Below are 21379 nucleotides of genomic sequence, written 5' to 3'. Positions count from 1 at the left end.
TACTCCAGGTGTGGCCTCACTAACACCTTTTACAGTTGCAGCATAACCTCCCTAATCTTAAATTCCATCCCTCAAGAAATAATACCACACTGAACTCAAGAAATAATACAGATCCTGACGTTGAACACAGTAGTTGGATATGCCACCCAAAGAGAATTTTCCAGGTATCTGACTACACTCTGGCCCGGAGGGGCAAGGAAGTCCATGGAATCGGCTCCAATATCAGCCTCGCGCGGTCATGCACTGTAATGCAGTGAGAATTTACCGAGAGTGAAAACGGTCAACATGGTCATGCGATATTTGAGGATCATTGTGGTGACCTTTTGGAAACACATTCTACACGATCCGGCAACCCATCCGCGGGTCGCGAACCCACTTTGAAAATCACTGGTCGATGGAATCCTGGAGGGTGACCACCAATGCATTAACTATTTCTCGAGCCTCTTCCTTAAGTACTCTGGGATGTAGATTATCAGGGCCATGGGGATTTAATCAGCCTTCAAACCTATTCATTTCCACAACACCATTTCTCGACTAATATTGATCTCCTTCAGTTCCTCCCCCTCACTAAACCCTACATTTGGCATTGCTGGTATCTGATTTGTGTCCTCATTTGTGAAGACAGAACCAAAGGATGTCTTCAGTTGCTCAGCCATTTCTTTGTCCCCTATTATACGTTTCCATGTTTCTGACTGTAAGGGACCTACATTTGTCTTCATCCATCTTTTTCTCTTCATGTATCTTTGGAAACTTTTAGTCAGTTATGTTCCTTGCAAGCTTACTCTCGTACTCTATTTTCCCCATCTTAATCAATCCCTTGGTCCTTCTTTGCTGAATTCGAAAATGCTCCAAATCTTCAGATCTGTTGTTTTTCTTGGTCAATTTGTATGCTTTTTTTCCTTGCATCGAATACCATCTCTAATTTCCCTTCTATGCATTGGATTGTCCACCTTTCCCATTTTACTTTTGTGCCAAACATGAATAAATGATAAATGAAGTTACTTGCAAAAGTGCTGGCGCTGTGGTTGGAGCCCTGCCTCCCAGAGGTGATCTCCTGACCAGACAGGCTTTGTCAAGGGTTGGTAATTGTCGGCCAATATATGTTGCCTATTAAATGTTGTCCTTCCCCCTCTTTGGCTCCATTGAATGAGGCAAAGGTGAAATGGGAGGACGAATTTGGTCCTATTCTGGATGATGAGGTACGGAGCGAGGCTCTTCACAGCCTCAACGCCACATCCTCTTGTGCTCGGCTTAGTCTGATCCAGTTCAAGATGGTGCACAAGGCTCCTCTGACCAGGGCAAGGATGAGCGGATTTTCCTCTGGGGTGGAAGACAGGTGTGAGCGGTGTTCTCAGGGGCCAGCTAACTACACTCATATATTTGGGTCTTGTCCCAAGTTAGTAAACTTTTGGGTCTCTTTCTTCAATAGGGTGTAACAGTGGCACAGTGGTTAGAACTGCTGCCTTGGGTGACTGTGTGCAGTTTGCACTTTCTCCCCCATGTCTGCGTGGGTTTCATCAGTGCTCCGGTTTCCCCCCATAGCCCGAAGAAGTGCTGGTTAGGTGGATCAGTTACGTGTCCAGAGATATGCAGATTAGATGGGGTTAAGGGTATATGGCGTAGGAGTAGGCCTAGGTAGGGTGCTCTTTCATAGGCCAGTACAGACTTGATGGGCCGAATGACCTCCTTCTGCACTGTAGGAGTCCCATGGTTCTATTCTATGTTTCTATGGGATGGGACAAGCAGTTGGATTTATAGGAGTTCTATGGTTCTAATACCATGTCAGAGATGCTTAATGTCGATCTGGAGCCATGTCCGCTGGTGGCCATTTTTGGGATATCAGAGCTGCCAGTGCTGCAGACAGGGGTGAAGTTGGATGTCCAAGTCTTTGCCTTGTTAACAGCCTAGAGACGAGTTCTGCTTGGGTGGAGGTCTCCTACTCTGCCCAGTGCCTCGGCTTGGTTGGGTGACCTTATGTCGTTCTTACATTTAGAGAAGGACAAGCACATCATTCGGGGGTCAGTGTTCTATCTGATGAGAGCCATTCATTTCCTTTTTGAAAGAGCTGGTCACCGTCAGTTGTTCCGAGGTTTAATTTAATGTTAAGGGTTAAGTTAATTTGTGCCTTTTATTTTTTTGCCATATTCTTTGTCATTGTAACTTTAATTGTTTTATATTATTTTGTTTATAATAAAAAAATTCAATAAAAATATTTTAAAAATAAATGGCAAACAGCAAATGTCAAGTGATTTGCTATAGTTTGCTTTCTTGACTATCATTAACTGTAATTATATATCAGGGAGTAATTAGAGATTAATTGCATCAGTAAAATAATCTCCAAACAAAACTTCAAACAAAAGTTTGCTTAAAAAAATGAAACCTATACAAATCTAACATGTTGTGAATTGAAGCTTTTGCATTGATGGACCATTGACAATTTTTAAATTTCTGTTAGAAAATTAAAAGTCCTTCACCTTTCCTACCCCTTCTCTGCTCACCCCCCCCCCCCCCCCCCCCCATTCTATTCCATTCAATTCAGTCTTATGAATTCTTTGTACCTTCTTCAAGTGTTTGAGAAATGTCCAGCCTGGAAATATGTGCAAGGAGCAGAACTCTGGACTTTACGCTGTATGGTAAACAAAATGGAAGCTCCTTCTTCTTCTCATTAACATTACCAAGTTCTCGGATAAGCTGCCATGAGAGAAAAACATATGGTTTTTTTCCCCTGTAATAGAATGAATCTTTACTGAACAAGAAAAAGGGACACATGTTTTGCAGATGTAAAATATACCTTTAACATTTCATTATGACTCTTATTTGAAAGATAATCTATATGAGGAATGCATTGGGGGTGTTATTTTTACCTGGGGCCTACCTTGACATAATCCTCCTGCACTGTGTGTGTCGCCGGGCAGATTTCCAGTCCCCGGGACCAGGATGTGTGCAGTATGTCCAGCCCCAGGAAGCTCAGGTTTCAGAGCGGGAATGGCAGCTGGGGACACCGTGGAGCGTCCGTGAGTCTGAGAGCATCGTGGATAACTCGTTTAGAAAGGTGGTCACACTGCAGCTGAAGGGACTTAGTGATGCCCAAGCAGTCAAGTGAAACAGTCAGGTAGCTCAGGAGTCCCCTGGGGTCCTGTTCACAAATCGATATTCAACAGGTGGAGGGGACACACACGGTTAGCAGAATAGGGACACAGCATAATCCAGAAAAACAATCAGGTCAGGGGGAGTAGAGCGGTATTAAGTTTTAAGGAAGTATGAAGAGGCTGAATGGAGTAATACAGGTAAAATGGATGAGTTAAAGGCAAGGATTGACATGTGGAATTGTGATACATTAGCCATCATGGAGACATGGTTGAGGGAGGGGCAGGATTGATAGCTCAATATCTCAGTACATAGAATATTCAGGCGAGACAGAGGAGGGAATAAAAGGGGAGGAGGCATTGCATTGTTAGTTAAGGAGTCAGTTACTGCAGCAAGGAGAGATGATATCTTGGAGGGGGCATCAAATGAAGCTTTGTCGGTACAGTTTAGGAATACAAAAGGGACAGAAACATTGTTAGGTGCTTATTCTAGGCCCCCAGATAGTCAATGGGAAATTGAGCAGCAAATATTTTTTTTAATAAACAATTTTATTGAGGTAGTTTTTGGCTTTGTAAACAGTTACAGACATCAACAGAAAGAAAGCAAAAAAGGCAAAAATGTGCAAACATCCATGTACTTTAAATACTTCAATCGTAACATACTGCACAAGCCCACTCCTCTCCCAACGGTACTACCCGCCATTTTATCCCTACTACTCTACTCCCCCCGCCCCCCCCCCCCCTGCTGACGCTCACTCTCCCGCAAAGAAGTCAATAAATGGCTGCCACCTCCGGGCGAACCCCTGTACAGATCCCCTCAAGGCAAACTTAATTTTTTCCATACCCAGGAAACTTGACATGTCCGCAAGCCACAACTCAGTCTTCGGGGGCTTTGAGTCCCTCCACGCCAATAATATTCGTCGCCGGGCTATCAGGGAAACAAAGGCCAAAACATCGGCCTCTTTCTCTCCCTGGACTCCCGGGTCTTCCGAAACCCCGAAAATTGCCACCCCTGGACCCATCGCCGCCCTTGGTTTTAGCACCCGGGACATGACGTCCGCAAATCCCTCCCTGTACCCCCTCAGCTTAGGGCATGCCCAAAACATGTGAACGTGGTTCGCTGGTCCTCCCGCGCACCTAGCGCATTTGTCCTCTATCCCAAAGAATTTGCTCATCCGAGCCACCGTCATATGGGCCCGGTGAACGACCTTAAATTGAATCAGCCCGAGCCTGGCACATGTCGCGGTCGAATTTACCCTACTCAGGGCCTCTGCCCACAGCCCGTCCTCCATTTCCCCGCCTAGCTCCTCCTCCCATTTAAGTTTCAGTTCCTCCGTCTGGGACCCTTCCTCCCTCATGAGCACCTTATAAATACCAGAGACTCTACCCTCCCCTTCTTCCCCCCTAGAGACTATTCTGTCTAGGATCCCCATTGGCAGGAGGCGTGGGAAAGATGGGACCTGTCTACGAACAAAGTCCCGCAACTGTAGGTACCTAAAATCATTTCCCCTTACCAGCCCAAATCTCTCCTCCAAGCTCCTCAAACTCGCAAAGCTCCCTTCCAGGAACATATCGGCCACCCTTCCCACCCCCACCCGCCGCCATACTCGAAACCCCCCCATCCATACTCCTGGGGGCAAACCGGTGGTTGTCGCAGATTGGCACCCAAACCGGCGCCCCCGTCTCCCCTACATGCCTCCTCCACTGGCCCCATATTCGCAGGGTCGCCACCACTACCAGGCTGGTGGAGTACTTGGCCGGCGGCAGCGATAGAGGAGCCGTGACCAGGGCTTGAGCAGCAAATATGTGCACAATTCATGGAGGTGTGTAAAAATAATGGGGTAATTATATTAGGTGACTCCACATTTTTCGGGACTTGAGAAGGGAAACCAGAGCACCGGGAGGAAACCCAAGAAGACACGGGGGAGAGTGTGCAGACTCCGCACAGACAGTGACCCAAGCTGGGAATTGAACCCGGGAACCTGGCGCTGTGAAACAACAGTGCTAACCACTGTGCTACCTGTGCCGCGCCCATCTTTGGACAGGAGAACATGTTATGTCAATATGTAGAGGGTCCAACAGGAACAGCACAATATTAGACCTAATTCTGGGGAATGAAGCCGGACAGGTAGTTGAGGTGCTGGTGGGGGAGCATTTTGGTGATAGTGACCACAATATGGTACAATTTAAGCCTGTTATGGAAAAAGAAAGACAAATTGCAAAAAAGGTTTGGGATTAGAGCAAAGCGGATTTCAGTAAAATAAAGCAGGATTTGGCCACGGTATACTAGGAAGAGTTACTTGTGGAGAAATCTACAGAAGAGCAGTGGGGAGCATTACTGGCCCAACATGTTCCCTCGAGGGTGATAGGAAGGAGTAACAAGCCCTAGGAACCATGGATGACCAGAGAGATTCAGGAAATGAAGAGAAGGAAAAGAAAGAGGCTTTTAGCAAGTATGAGGGGAGCAAATCAACGGAGACATAAGTGGAGTACAGAAAATGATCACTGAAACATAGAATCTCAAATGCAGAAGGAGGCCATTTGACCCATCGAGTCTACACCAGCCCTTGAAAGAGCACCCTACTTAAGCCCACACCTCCACCCTATCCCCGTAACCCTTTGGACACTGAGGCAATTTAACGTGGCCAATCTACCTAACCCGTACATCTTTGGACAATGGGAGGAAACCAGAGCACCTGGAGGAAACCAACGCAGACATGGGGAGAACGTACAGACTCAGTGACCCAAGCCAGGAATCGAACCCAGGTCCCTGGCACTATGAAGCAACAGTGCTTAAGAAAGCAAAGAGAGAATATGAGAAAGCTCTGGCTGGTAAAAGTAGGGAAAATCCCAAGATATTCTATAGTATATGAATGGGAAGAGGATAACCAGGGGAAGAATAGGGCCCATTAGGGACCAAGGGGGAAGTCTGTGGGTGGAGCAGAGGACATTTGTAGAGTGTTGAACGAATACTTCATATCAGTCTTGGCCCAAGAGAATGAGGATGTAGGTATGGAACCCAGAGAGAGAGACTGAGATTCTTGAGCAAATTGACATAGGGTGTGACAAGGTATTGGAGGTGTCGGCAGGCTTAAAAGTGGACAAATCTCCAAGTCCAGATGAATTGTGTCTCAGGATGCTGTGAGAGGTGAGGGAGGAGATTGCAGGGGATCGAACCCAAATTTTTAATTCCTCTTTGGCCACGGAGAAAGTGCCAGAGGCCTGGAGGACAGCTAATGAGATTCCACTATTTAAGAAGGGTTGTAGAGATAAGCCAGGGACCAGTGAGTCTCATGTCAGTGGTACGAAAGCTGCTGGAGAAATTTCTGAAGGAGACAATGTATCTTCACTTGGACAGACAAGGTTTGATTAGGGATAGTCAGCATTGCGTTGTCAGAGGGAGGTCATACCAACAAATTTTACTGAATTTTTGAGGAGGTGACCAGGTGTGAGATGAGGGCAATATAGTTGATGTAGTTTATATGGATTTTAGCAAAGGTCCCACATAGGACTTATAAAGAAGGCAAATTCACATGGGATACAGGGTAAATTGATATGGTGGATTTAAAATTGGCTTCATTGTAGGAGACAGAGGATGACAACAGATGGTTGATTTAGTGGCTGGAAGCCAGTGTCAAGTGATCTGTGCTGGGTCCCCTATTATTCGTCATTTAAATAAACAACATAGATGACTATGTTGGGGGTAGATAGGATCAGGGCGTTTGTGGATGACACAAAGATTGGCCAGGTGGTTAACAGCGAATTTGAGTGCCTCAGGTTACAGGAAGATATAGACGGGATGATGTAGGTATGGAACCCAGGGAGAGAGACTGAGATTCTTGAGCAAATAGGGAGTGACAAGGTATTGGAGGTGTTGGCAGGCTTAAAAGTATAAATGGGCAGGTAAGTGGCAGATAGAATTTAACCCTGAAAAGTGTACGGTGATACACTTTGGAAGGAGTATTTTGACAAGGAAGCATTCAATGAATGACATGACACTGGGAGGTTTTGACCACAGGGACCCTGGCATGTTTGTCTATAAATCTCTGAAGGCTGGAGAGCAGGTTAATAGGGTAGTGAAAAAGGCATATGGGACATGATAATCTTTATTAGTGTCACAAGTAGGTTTACATTAACATCTCAATAAAATTTCTGTGACAATCCCCTAGTCACCACACTGGCGTCTATTCGGGTACACTGAGGGAGAATTCAGAATGTCCAATTCACGTAACAAACACGTCTTTTGGGACTTATGAGAGGAAACTAGAGCACCGGAGGAAACCCATGCAGACACGTAGAGAGCGTGTAGACTCAGCACAAACAGTGACCCAAGCTGGGAATTGAATCCAGGGCCCTGGCGCTGCGAAGCAACAGTGCTAACCACTGTGCTACCATGCCGCCCATTTAGCCTTTATCAATCGAGGCATAGAACACAGAAGCAGAGAGATCATGTTCAGGCAGAGAGATCAAAAAGGAATAAAGGTTTATAGTGTTCGGGCGGGAAAGTGGAGCCGAGTCCACAAAAGATCAGCCATGATCTTATTGAATGGCGGAGCAGGCTCGAAGGGCCAGATGGCGTACTCCTGCTCCTTGTTCTTATGTTGGGAGTTGTATAGAACTTTGGTGAGGTCACAGCTGAACTACTGTGTGCCATTGTAGTTGCCACATTAGAGGAATGCGCAATCACACTGGCTAGGGTGCAGAGGAGATTCAGCAGAATATTCCCTGGGATAGAACATTTAAATTATGAAGAGAGGTTGGATAGGCTTGGGTTGTTTTTATAGGAGTAGAGAAGACTGAAGGATGACCTGACATTTTACACATCCATTAAAAAGTACAACGATGAGCACTGGCCACATCAAAACATTCAAGGGTATGGGCCAAGTGCTGGCAAATGGGGTTAGGTAGGTAGGTCAAGTGTTTTTCGTGTGCTGGTGCAGACTCAATTAGATGAAGGGCCTCTTCTGCACTGTATTTTCTGGAGTTCAATCTGCAGAGATGAAGTGGTCTTCCCACTCTCTCAGCAGCCTCAATCCAGTTTCTACAAGCCACGGATTCACTGCACAGTAAAGCATTCCCTGTTAGTATCATTAAGACAGTAACCAATGGCTGAAGTAGGAAGCAGGAATGCCACAAATAGCAAATAGAGAGCAGTTTTCAGAGACCAAAGTTTAGATTCATTATGATGGAGTAGCGGATCCTTTGCCATTTGCTTTAATTTGTACTGTATGAAAACATCCATTTCAACTGGTCTACTAACTGTCCCTCCCCAATAGAAGATTAGCTGCCTTTCCATTCACACTTTGTTGGGGAGTTCTGACCGTCCATCACACAACTATTTTCTTCAAGTTTGGAATATCACTACCTTAGGGTTTGAGGGCCTTGGGAGAATCACAAGCACAAAACCACATGCAATCATGTTCCAGCATAGACAAATAACATTGATTGATCTTACCTGAGGTATTTCAACATTGTCTGTTGGTCTCATGACTGCTTCTTTGTTACTGCGTGGATCAAACTCAAAGGCAGCAGTCAATACCATTATGAGGCCTATCAAATGAAGGGTAAATAGTAAGATATCTCAGAACTTAGCAGGTCTATCAAAATCAAAGGGATGGGGTTCTGTGAATGACATCTGAATCAAAAGTGAAAGAAAAAGCATTACATTCTCGACGTTCCTGAACCGCAGAATGTATCTAAAACACAAGTGACACTCAAGACAGCAACTTGGCCATTACATCTCTTTTACTTGACCGACCCCAAAATGATTTCCACTGTTCTGCATCTATCTCTACTTCAAATATTTAGCTAATCTTCCGCTAAACATTGGGATAGTCTCTATCGAAATCACACCCTCATGACCGCCAGTCCAGCACCGCCTTGGCCGTGTTGAAACCTGCTCGTTGCTTTGTCAACTCGGCTCCAGTGTCCTGATAGATTCGGACGTTATTCCCCTCCAGTCGCAGATAAGCTTCGCCCTGGCCCACCGTAGAATTTTCTCTTTCTCCACAAATTTATGGAGTCTCACGATCACCGCCCATGGCGGCGCCCCAGCTCTAGGCTTCTGCCTCAGGGACCTATGCACTCAGTCCACTTCAGGTGCCTTATCTAGCACCCCTTTTGCCACCAGCCCCACCAGCATCATCGAGACATACCACGTGGCACTCGCACCTTCAAGCAGGCCCACTATTCGCAGATATATCTTCGAGATATTCTCCTGCTCCTCCACCTTTGCCTTCAATGTTTTACAGGTCTCCTAGGAGCCCCATCTCCGCCTAAAGAGTCACCACACGATCACTGTGGTCTGAGATCACTCCTTCAGTCTCCCGAATTGATCAGCTCTGCACCTCCAAACACCTCTCCACACGTTCCAGAAAACTCTTCAGGGGTGCCACAGCTTCTGAAATGGCCTTCGCATGATCCTCACGCATTTCTTTCCTCTGTTATCTGGGGCCTTCCAACTTTCCCCTCCCCCGCCTGCATGTCGGAAGAAGCTGTTGCCGCAGCACAAGATTTTTCAACTTTCCAGCCAAATCCCTCACTGTTTTTTGCTGGGTCCGGTGAACAAAAGACATACTACTCCCGGGGTAAACTGCTTGTCTAACATTCACCTACGCCTTTTCATTAAAATTCCACCCAGTTCTGGGTAAAAAGAGCTCTTTTCTGTGACTTTAAGCAGGAGCAGCCTTGTCATATACATAGAATTTACAGTGCAGAAGGAGGCCATTCGGCCCATCAAGTCTGTACCGGCTCTTGCAAAGAGCATCCTACCCAAGGTCAACACCTCCACCCTATCCCCATAACCCAGTAACCCCACCCAACACCAAGGGAAATTTTGGACACTAAGGGCAATTTATCATGGCCAATCCACCTAACCTGCACATCTTTGGACTGTGGGAGGAAACCGGAGTACCCGGAGGAAACCCACGCACACACGGGGAGGATGTGCAGACTCCGCACAGACAGTGACCCAAGCCAGAATGAAACCTGGGACCCTGGAGCTGTGAAGCGATTGTGCTATCCACAATGCTACCGTGCTGACCATTCACTCCATGGTCACAACTGGAAGTCATCACACCCTCATGACAATGAATTCTATATATTCCAAGAAGCCTCTTCATTAAGAAATATCTACTCTCCTGATTCTTAGCAACAATGTCTTAGCACCCAGATAAAATGCTTTCTCTATTTACTCAATCAAAAAAAAATCGGGGATTAGATTTTTGGAATCTCCTTAGACCTTTCTACTACTCCATGGGAAAAAGCTTTGCATCTCAAGACTCCCCTCATGACTATACTTCTCATCCCACATATCAAGCTGGTGAATATGTATACCCACTCCTTATTGTCTTCCAAAATATATTCATTCATACTTACCCACAATTGTCTATCCTTTCTGTTTACCTGAAAGGTCAGCAACTTGAAGCTTTAATTCTGTCTCTCACCACAGATGCTGCCTGATCTGCTAAGTGGTTCCAACATTTTTGTTTTTATTTCTTATGCTCAGTATCCACAAAAGTTTGCTTTCCTGACAATCTGTGCACGTTCATGCAGACTTTTCCAGTTCTCCTGTGTTTAACAAGGCCCTCACTAATTTTATGGCAACATGCTCCATTTCCCATTACACAAGACTGTTTATTTTTAAATTAGCAAGACAATACAGGCTGTGAGAGAATGGATGTTATTTTCAAAAATATTTTTGAGAGCTATTGTGTTATTCTGGAAAGAAGGTTATGTGCATGTACATGATTTAATTAAGCAGAGCAACGGTTATTGGAGACAGCTTGCCTGGGAGATCTGAGAAATGAAAATGAGTAGAGTTGCTAACTGCGCGCATTTGTAATGAAGTTAGGTTAAATGGACTTAAGTAAATAAGGAGAGTTTAGACATTTTCATGAAGAGTTAGAGAAGGACTTGGTTTATCAGTTGTTAAATTTCAGAAATTTGCATCAACAGATAGAGAAGGACTTGTTTTTTTAACTCTTAAATGTCAAGAATGAGTTATAGACCAAGCAGGCCAGCAGCACGGTTCGATTCCCGTACCAGCCTCCCCGGACAGGCGCCGGAATGTGGCGACTAGGGGCTTTTCACAGTAACTTCATTGAAGCCTACTCGTGACAATAAGGGATTTTCATTTCATTTCAACAGCTTACAAGGGTTTCATAAGTAAACAAAGGAAGGTTATTCATTTTATTTGATCTGAGAGGGAAGACAGTGGAAAACAAAAAAATTTTTGTCACATGAGAGAACCTTTAAGAACTGGGTGTTTATTAAATAGCTGCAGTGTATGTACCTTTAAGAAATGGGTGCTTACCGAAAAGCTACAGTGATGTCAGTGTGTGGTGGAGCTGGGCTGTCTGTCTTTCACTTTGGGCTGGCAGCTTCAGGGTGTTTTTAGTTTCGTTTTGAGAGCTGGATAGCTACAGGAAAAACAAGCAGCTGTACAAGGATCTCTCTGCAATCTAAAGACTGTCTCCAGATCATTTGGGTGATTTCAAAGAGATAACTGCTCTCAGTAGTGAATTTAAACCTGATCTCGGTGTTAAAAAGGGGCTTTTGTCTTATGGATGTTGCAAGGAAAGATTGAGGTTTACTTACAGAATATTGTATCTGTTGCGATGATTGATATTCATAGTTGTTAAGATGTTTACTGTGGGTTTATAAAGTGTTAACTGGTTTCATAAATAAACATTGTTTTAATTTAAAAGTACTTCAGATCTCTATTGCACCACACCTGTAAAGTAGGCCCATGTACTCGGCATAACCAGACTCTATTAAAGATTGTGGGTCAGGTGAACTCCATGATACATTTTGGGATTCTCTAAACCAGGGGTGGGCAAACTTTTCCGTGCAAGGGCCACATTCAGAAATTCACAATTTTAAAGGGCCGAATAGTATATTAATTAATAGTCCCGGTTGTAACCAATTAGCGTGCCGCATATACCTCAGCGCTTCACCCGGTTATGATTCTGGGCGCCTCATATAGAACATAGAACAGTACAGCACAGAACAGGCCCTTCGGCCCTCGATGTTGTGCCGAGCAATGATCACCCTACTCAAGTCAACGTATCCACCCTATACCAGTAGCCCAACAGGCCCCCCCCCCCCCCCAATTAACCTTATTTAAAAAAAAAAATTTTTTTTTTTTTTAATGACTTGATTTTGGGGGGCCGTAGTTTGCCCACCCCTGCTCTAAACCCTGGCCCATAACATTTTATATTTTTGAAAAGTTAAGTTCAAGGGGTGCTGAAGACAATGGAATCAAAGACTAAAGGAGGAGAGGATACTCAAGATGTTGAGCTGAATTGTACTGGCAGTGGAGAAAAGACACCCTAAGATCAGCTCTGTGCTGGGAGAGGGTGTGAAGTTTGACTCAGCCATCCAGTCAAGCCAAAAGTCTTGAGAAGTATTCTTGGATTTCCACAACAGAGTGAAGAAAGTGAGATACTGCATAGTGTGCCTGTGCTAATGTCACAGCAGTTGTGCCTTACGGGATTTTTATGGTTAAGCATCTAGAAGGGAGTGTTGACTGGAAGGTGCTTACTTATGGATCTAACAAAGTGGGGGGGGGGGATGTTTTGGAAGACTATTTTAACTGTGCAACTGTAATCTTGTGTGTTTAAGTTTTCTTTTCTTTTAAATAAATCTTTTCATTTGTAAAATCTCAAAAGTGGTATTGGAATTCTATGTTGCTATAATAATAAATGTTATCAGTGTCACAAGTAAGCTTACATTAACACTGCAATGAAGATACTGTGAAAATCCCCTAGTCGCCCCTGTTCGTGTACACCGAGGGAGAATTCAGAATACCTAATTCACCTAACAGACACGTCTTTCGGGACTTGTGGTAGGAAACCATTGCGCCCCGAGGAAACCCATGCAGACCCAGGGAGAACGTGCAGACTCCGCACAGTGACTCAAGCCGGGAATCGAACCCGGGGCCCTGGCACTGTGAAGCAACAGAGCTAACCACTGTGCTACCGTTCCGCCCATAAAAACCTGTGATCAGGTTTTCTTTTTTCAGAATACAAAAAAAAGGGTTGTGGTCCGTAAATCAAATTTCCCTCTGGGATTTGATTTGTTCAGCGCTTAACATCTGCAGTGGTTATAACAGTTGCTTTCTCAAAATGTATATACGGTGTCAATTGGGTGTGTTTTATTTATGAATATTTTACAATGTTAGAAATGCTGTATAATATCACCCAATCAGTAACTTGTTCGAAAAAATAATACTAAATTCAACAACCATGTTTAGCCTTCAATATATCCTTGCTGGTTGTCCTCTATGGTGATGAAACTCAATGTTTGCTATTTGATCTTGAATTATTGATTCTAAGAGCATGTTCGCAAACAGCATTACAACAACTGGCCTTTAGTTACACCTCTTCCTTCTTGAACAAAGATGATGAATGAACTATTCCCAGTAATTTGTTGAGCATAGCCTCATTACTCATTCTCAGTTTCCATAATGATACCAGAATGTTGGACAGCCAAGTGGGGAGAGTATATTTATGCCCCAGATTCTGCAAATAAATTCCTGATCTTAGCCATGCCTTTTGGAGGTTATGAATGGAGGTCAAGCAGAACCATAGATTTCTTACAGTGGAGAAGGGGGCCATATGTCCCACTGAATCTGCACCAACCCTCTGAAAGAGCACCCTACCTAGGCCCACTCCCCTGCCCCATCTCCATGGCCCCATAACCCCAGCTAACCTGCACATTTTATGCACTATGGGAAGAAAGCAGAGCACCCGGAAGAAACCCACACGGATACGGGGAGAAAGTGCAAACTCCACACAGTCACCCGAAGTCGGAATTGGACCCAGGTGCCTGGCGCTGTGAGTCAGCAGTGGTAACCAATGTACCACCGTGCCATGCATTACTGCTGTCCTAACGTCTCCTGAGGGAGCAGAAGATTTGCAGCTTTCTTTTACTATTGTCAGCCATGTGCGTAGTTATCCACAGAGGATCAGGATACAGTTCACCCACGACACCCTTGTAAAGTACTGCATTATAACAGAAAAATGTGTTGGGTGTAAACATTCAATGGAAAGATACTGAAATGTGGATAAACAGAGGACTAGGTGTTTAAGACCACAATTTAAGCATAAAGTAGCTTCAAATAATGAGAGGAGTGGGAAAAGGATCAACAAATAAAACTAGATGGGTTGATTCGGTGATATAACTTTCTCAGTTTTGAGAATCTGGGGCCGGCAATTACTTGTACTTCTTAACATGAAGAAGGCTCAAAGACCAGCTAACAATGCAAGAAATCAAATCCATTAAAATGTGTTTAAATAATCACTTACGTTTCATGTTCATATTGGGAGTTCGGTTCATAAAATGCATGTATAGCTGTGTTGTGTGAATAAGAATCTGGTCACCACTGTATCGAACAGAACGGTACCACCATGTTCCCTTTAGAAGTGAAGAAAAATAAAATACATTTCAAGTTTACTACTGCACGCTGCTCCACCACGTGAACACTGCAACAACCAAAGAGCAAGTGCATATTGCATGAGATGGCCTTGCTTTGGATTCATGGACTTCTGCAAATCATCCAAGCACACAATAAAGCTCACTATGAATAACATGCTAGTGATCTTCAACTGATATTAAAGACTCACCACAACCACTGGAAGGATCACCATGAATGCAAATCCATACACAGCCAAGACCTGCAAAGTTTAACAAGGGTAGACACATTATTTCTTGTTAGAATTCTTTTTTTAATAAATTGTTTTTTAAATTTAGAGTACCCAATTAATTTTTTTCCAATTAAGGGGCAATTTAGTGTGGCCAATCCACCTACCCTGCACATTTTTGGGTTGTGGGGGGCGAAACCCACCCAAACACGGGGAGAATGTGCAAACTCCACACGGACAGTGACCCAGAGCCGGGATCGAACCTGGGACCTCAGCGCCGTGAGACTGCAGGGTTAACCCACTGCGCCACCGTGCTGCTATCTTGTTAGAATTCTTAATGTGCTGTAAGATATTAACTTACACTAAATTATAACAAGAGATTTAAAAGACACATCTACAAGGACTGAAATAGAAGGATCTGGTTTCCTCATTATTTGATTACAACTCAAGGCTCTGGGCTCCTATCACTTAAATGTGCCGACACAAGACAAAGGTATTTAAAAAGCATTCGGCTAAATTGAATTTCTGTCGCCTTGTGCAGTGAGCACACACTGCTTCCATTGTGATGCTCGCTAAAGACACATATATTGGTTCAGAGTCTATGCCAGAGATCTTGCGACAAATTGAAAATTGGCCTCTTGAAACTACTTGGATCTTCAATTGACGGATACATATTGATTCTCAAAACAAAGGAAAGCCACATTCAAGTCTTTACAGTCTGAAAACACTAAACATCTATCAGCCTGCTCCCATTGTCATATCCTCTGACCTTAACTGGTTTATTTTGCAATATGTATCATTGAATAAAAGCTTCAACAAGAAAGCCTATAATTCCTCTATACCAATCGAACGTTACAGATGAATGAGTTACTAAGCGCTCAAGTATTGTTGCTCAACTTACAACCTACCAGCATGGAATTCTTCTGGTCTACAATCCATGATGGGAGGGCTATGCCAAAAGTTGTAGCTGAAATAGAAAAACAGGGGAATTGGTATTTATCAGGACATACAAAGTAACCCAATGACATGTCTAACTGTAACATGGGTATGGATCATAGAAATTGATTCACCCACACAAAGAACTAATTTTTAATCCAGTTTTTCATTGGCATCTCAGAATAATTAAAAGGCCCATTTATTAGAATGCAAATATACAGCTGTACTCATTCTTCTTGGCCAAATCTTCAGGATTAAGAATTACTCGTCTCTACTCTGGTTAATACAGAGATGGTTGATCAGTCCAATGTGTGATCAGCTGACTCTACCATACCTTGGGGGGGGGGGGGGGGGGGGGGGGGGGGGGGGGGGGGGGGGGGCAGGTGTGCTTGATGGGTTAGGTAGCCGAGATGTTTATAATTTTTGAACATGATCTCCTTCTGCACTGTAGGGATTCTATGATTCAGGACCCTTTGAGATCATCCCAAAAGCATTTCCACTTTCCTCCTGCCCAGCGGATTGCGTATCTCACTCCAAGCCCCTCCCTCCAGCGCCAACCACAATTCTTCCTCCAACTTCCCCTTTATCTCTTCTAATGGAGCCTTCCCCCATCTCCAGCAAAGACCAGAGATCCTTCCTCCCCCCAGCTCATCACAATACATCCTATCCATCAATGTGTAGCTCGACAACTGGGGAACGAAGAGAGTTCTTGGCAATCAAAGTCCCGCACCTGCCATACCTAACTCACTGCCCCTCGGTGTTTGTATTTTTTCTTCAACCCCCCAGTCCCCGCAAATACCCCCACATCAAATCCCTAATCCTGTCCACCTCCTCCCTCTTCCAAATCCTATAGGTTGTGTCTAACTAGACTGTACAAATCTATGGTTTTCCACAGATTGGCAGCAATACCATCATGCCCCTCCAATTTGAAATGCAGTCTAAACTTATTCCAGATTTTGAAGGGGCCACCCTACTGGGTTTGTTGTGAATTTGGCTGGGCAAAATGGAGGGGCGCAGTGACTAATGCCATTAAACACGGCCCCCACAGGAGACCTCTTCCATTTGCCCCTACCTGACCCCTGCTCTCCCCCACCACTGTCATACCGTCTCAATATTCGCCACCTAATAGTAAATATTAAATTTGGTAACACCAGTCCTCCCAACTGCCGCCCCTCTGCAGAAAGGCTCTCCGAAGTCTGGATGCCTTACCTGCCCACAACAGGTGGTGTAACTTGCCCACCCCCCAACAAAAAAAAAAAGATTTGGCGAGGAAGATCGGTAAGGACTGGAACACAAATAGGAACCTCTTTAAAATCCCACTTCACCCCCTGCGTGGCCAAGCTCAACTTGTGCAGCAAGGCCCAATCATGAGCCACCTAAATCCCTGGATATCTGAATCTCGTCTTGGCCAGCTTGAACAGCAGCATTTTCAATCTTCTCTCTTACCCAGTGTTTCCCAGAAATACTTTGCTCTTAGTCACGTTAAGTTTGTACACCGAAAAGGATCAAACTTCCTGAACAGCCCCATTATCTTACCCATACATGATAGAGGGTACGAGACGTAGAACAGGTCGTCCACATAAAGGGACACCCTATGATCCTTGCCCTTTCTCTCTCAATACCTCCAGCTCTGAGCCCTCCACCGGGGGCTCAGACTTATACAGCCCCTGATAAAATGCCTCAAATGCGCAATTAATTTTGGCTGGAGCTCCCCCCCCCCCCCCCCCCTCTCCCTCCTCCCCCCTCCTCTCCTTCCCCCTCCTCTCCTTCCCCCTCCTCCCCTCTTCCTCCTTCCCCCCTCCGCCTTCCCTCCCCCCTCCTCCTCTCTCCCCCTCTCCTCCTCCCCCCCCCCCCCCCCCCGCCCCCCCCTCCCGCTTCCTCCTTCCCCCCTCCGCCTTCCCTCCCCCTCCTTCCCACCCTCCTCCTCCCCCTCCACCCTCCTCCTCCTCCTCCCCCACCTCTCCTCCTCTTCCCCGCCCCACCTCCTCCTCCTCTTCCCTCCCCACCTCCTCCTCCTCTTCCCCGCCCCCCCACCTCCTCCTCCTCTTCCCCCCCCACCTCCTCCTTCCCCTTCCCCCCCACCTCCTCCTTCCCCCCCCCTCCTCCTCCTTCCTCCTTCCCCCCCCCCCTCCTCCTTCCCCCCCCACCTCCTCCCCCCCCCCACCTCCTCCTTCCCCCCCTCCCCCCCCCCACCTCCTCCTTCCCCCCACCTCCTCCTTCCCCCCCCACCGTCCTTCCTCCTCCCCCCCCCACCTCCTCCTTCCTCCCCCCCCCCCCAAAACCCGTCCTCCTTCCCCCACTCTCCTCCCCCAAACCTCCTCCTTCCCCCTCCCAAACCTCCTCTTCCCCCCCCAAACCTGTCGCTGTCGCCCCGCTACCTAAACCTCAGCCTTGCCCCCCCAAACCCCTCCTTCCTTCCCCCCACCAAACCTCCTCCTTCCCCCCCAAACCCTCCTCCTTCCCCCCCCACCCTCCTCCTTCCCTCCCACCCCAAACCCTCGTCCGTCCCCCCCAAACCTCCTCCTTCCCCCCCCCAATCCTCCTCCTTCCCCCCCCCGATGGTGAACTTAATTTTCTCTAAGTGCAGTGTCTCTGCCAAATCGTTCACCCGTACCCCTGCACACGTAGGATCAGAGTCCCACCAGCACAACACAATCCATCTCCGGCCTCACAGGGAGGCAAAGACCAACCTATCAGCCTCGCTCAACTGCACTTTTGGATTGCCCAACACTCCAAATATTGTCACCTCCAGGCTTGGAGTTACCATTATCCCCAAAACTATTTGACATAATATTTGCAAATCCTGTCCAAAACACCCAACCTCAGACATGCCCACAACATGGACCTGGTTTGTAGCCTTCCCCATACACACCGTCCATACCTATCCTTCACGCCTGGAAAGAACAGTCACCGAGGCCCTGTGCACCACATTGAACTGAATGAGATTTAGTCATGCGCATGACAAGAATGCAGTAACCCTCGCTCCAGCCTCCAAACCCACCCAGCTCTTCCTTCCACTCACATCTAACCTCCTCCACCCGGGCTCAACTCTTCAACAGCTCCCCATATATGTCAGACCTTGCTCTCTCCAATTCATCCTTGGACAGGGGTTTGTCCTGCAGCAGAGGGGGGGAACTTGCTCAGGATAAGGTTTGCGGGGGTTCGAGGCAGTGCAAGAGAGGTTTGAGTTGCCGAGGGGGAGTGAGTTTAGATATTGGCAGGTGCGGGATTTGCATGCAAGGAACTGCCCTTAGTTCCTTGGCTGCTGGACTATACACTGTTGGTGAAGTTGTTGGTCCCAGATGAATGGGGGTTTCGGGGGGGGGGGGGGGGGGGGGGGGGGAAAGAGGAGAATTAAGGATATTTATGGATGGTTGGGAAAAGGATGGGTGGGGAATCTGGAGTGAGGTAATGCACTGAATCAACTCAACCTCCTCCTGTGTGAGGATGAACCTTATACAGTTTAAGGTGGCACAAAGGGTCCATATGACGTGGACCTCGATGAGTGGGTTCTTTTCAGGAGTACAAGTATGTGTGCGAGAGGTGTGGGGAGGAGCCGGCGAACAAGGTCACGTTTTGGGTGTGCAGAGTTGAGTATCTTTTGGGAGACGGTGTTTGAGAGTTTGTGGGGGTCAGGATGACCAAGGATCCTATGTTGCCAATTTTGGTGTGCCGGAAGGCAGAACCAGGCCAGCAGCGCAGATTCAATTCCCCTACCGGCCTCCCGAACAGGCGCCGCGAATGTGGCGAATAGGGACTTTCCACAGCAACTTCATTGAAGCCTACTTGTGACAATAAGCAATTATTATTATCTAATAGAGGTATTCAAAATCAACACAAGGCAAACTTATTTTTTGGAATGCATGCCCGAATTTGATGGAGGCGGGTTCAATTGAAGCATTCAAAAAGGGAATTTGGACTCTTGTCTGCGAATGAAGGATATGCAGAGTTACAGGTAGACAGCAGGAAAGGGCACTAAGTTAACTGTTCATCAGGGGCATGGTGGGTGGTTAGCACTGGCCCCGGATCACTGTCCGTGTGGAGTTTGTACATTCTCCCAGTGTCTCATCTCAACAAGCCCCCCCGAAAAAAGATGTACAGGGTAGATGGATTGGCCACACTCATTTGCCCCTTAATTAGAAAAAGAAGAATTGGGTATTCTAAATTTTTTTTCTTTTAAAGTTAATTGTTCATTTGGTGCAAACACAATGGGCTGAATGCCTCCTTCTGTACTTTATCAACTGTGCGATTATGGTTGGAAATGGAAAGAATGTCACCGTGGTCTAATTGCAAGGGATCTTCAGAAGTTTGGGTTACAGCTTATGGCTGGAGCCAGAGTGGAGGGAACTTTGCTACACATTTGGAGGGGTGCCATGCCTGACTATGGGTGTTTAATAAACTACTATTCCCGTGCTCGACTGCTAGTTAGCACTAGCATCCAGCCCTTGATATGAAAACATTTTTAAAATGCGTGGCAGCAAAGTGACTCACCCCGAACCTTTCATCAAATGTACTGTGTAACGTGCAACTGAGAGTTGCACAACGCAGTCTAGGATGGGACTGGAAGATAATTTTTTTAAAGTGGGCAAACTGAAGTGAATTTTCCAAGTATAAACTGGCAACAAAAGTAGATCCCTTAAGGATGACAAAGTACCTTGTGGACCATCTGGATTACCATATTCTTCCCAATTTTTGCGAGATTCCTCATCTGTTAAACTGGAAGACAAGAATTAACTATATTAAAATTAAAAATTAAAAAACTGATGCGTATAAGTCTAGTAACGTGAGCTGAAACGCAGTTAGGGACATGGAAAGTGGCATGAAATTTCAGGCAAAGCTGTAAAAAGGAAACAACTTTTATTTACTTTGCAGATTAAACATTGTAAAACGTCCCACGAGTTTTATCCTCAGAACTTCACAAACCACATAAGGAAGGCAAGTGGTTATGCTAGCCTTCATTGCAACGGGATTGGAGTTCAGGAGCAATGATGTCTTACTGCAGCTGTACAGGGCCTTGGTGAGACCACACCAAGTATTCTGTGCAGTTTTGGTCTCCTTGCCTGAGAAAGAATTTACTTGCCATGGAAGGAGTTCAGCAAAGGTCGACCAGACTGATTCCGGAGATGGCAGTATTGATCAAAGAAGAGATTGGGTCGGCTAGGCCTGTATTCACTGGAATTTAGAAGAAGGAGTCTAATTGAAACATTCAAAATTCTGACAGGGCTGTGCAGACTGGATGCATCAATGTTGTTTCCACTGGATGGAGGGTCTAGAACAAGGGATCACAGTCTCAGAGTATGGGGTAGGCCATTCAGGAATAAGTTGAGGAGGAACGACTTCACTCAGAAGGTGATGAACTTGTAGAATTCTCTACCACAGAAGGCTGTGGAGGCAAAGCCATTGAATATATATTTTTTAATTGATAGATTTTTAGGTTCTAGGAGTGTCAACGGGTATGGGGAGAGCACAGGACTATAGTGTTGAGATAGAAGATCAGCCATGATCATACTGAATGGTGATGCAGGCTCAAAAGGCTGAATGGCCTAATCCTCCTATTTTCTACATTTCACTGAGATTTTAGATAACTTAAGCAAAAACTTGACAGATTATAAGTAGTCACCCAAGAGAAATTGAATTTGAATTGAATTTGATTCATAGTCACGCGTTAACTATAAATATGAGCAATGAAGACCAGTATAACCACTTGCCTTC

The 21379-nt window shown here is 45.7% G+C and overlaps 1 protein-coding gene across 2 annotated transcripts in view; it reads right to left on the bottom strand.

The window, feature by feature from the left end:
- sec63 (SEC63 homolog, protein translocation regulator) overlaps nt 1-21379 on the bottom strand; it is a 138099-nt gene that overhangs the window by 34987 nt on the left and 81733 nt on the right. For both annotated transcript variants that reach the window (XM_038799221.1, XM_038799223.1), the window contains 6 exons: nt 20322-20383; nt 15640-15698; nt 14714-14764; nt 14396-14504; nt 8542-8636; nt 2559-2691 (listed from right to left, as the gene is read on the bottom strand). In XM_038799221.1, coding sequence (XP_038655149.1) covers nt 2559-2691; nt 8542-8636; nt 14396-14504; nt 14714-14764; nt 15640-15698; nt 20322-20383 — 509 coding nt within the window. The remainder of the gene's footprint in view (nt 1-2558; nt 2692-8541; nt 8637-14395; nt 14505-14713; nt 14765-15639; nt 15699-20321; nt 20384-21379) is intronic.

The sequence above is a fragment of the Scyliorhinus canicula genome, chromosome 6 (genome assembly GCF_902713615.1).
Source record: "Scyliorhinus canicula chromosome 6, sScyCan1.1, whole genome shotgun sequence".
Classification (NCBI taxonomy): domain Eukaryota; kingdom Metazoa; phylum Chordata; class Chondrichthyes; order Carcharhiniformes; family Scyliorhinidae; genus Scyliorhinus; species Scyliorhinus canicula.
Note: the sequence above shows the minus strand (reverse complement) of the source record. Positions and strands in the feature narration are given on the sequence as shown.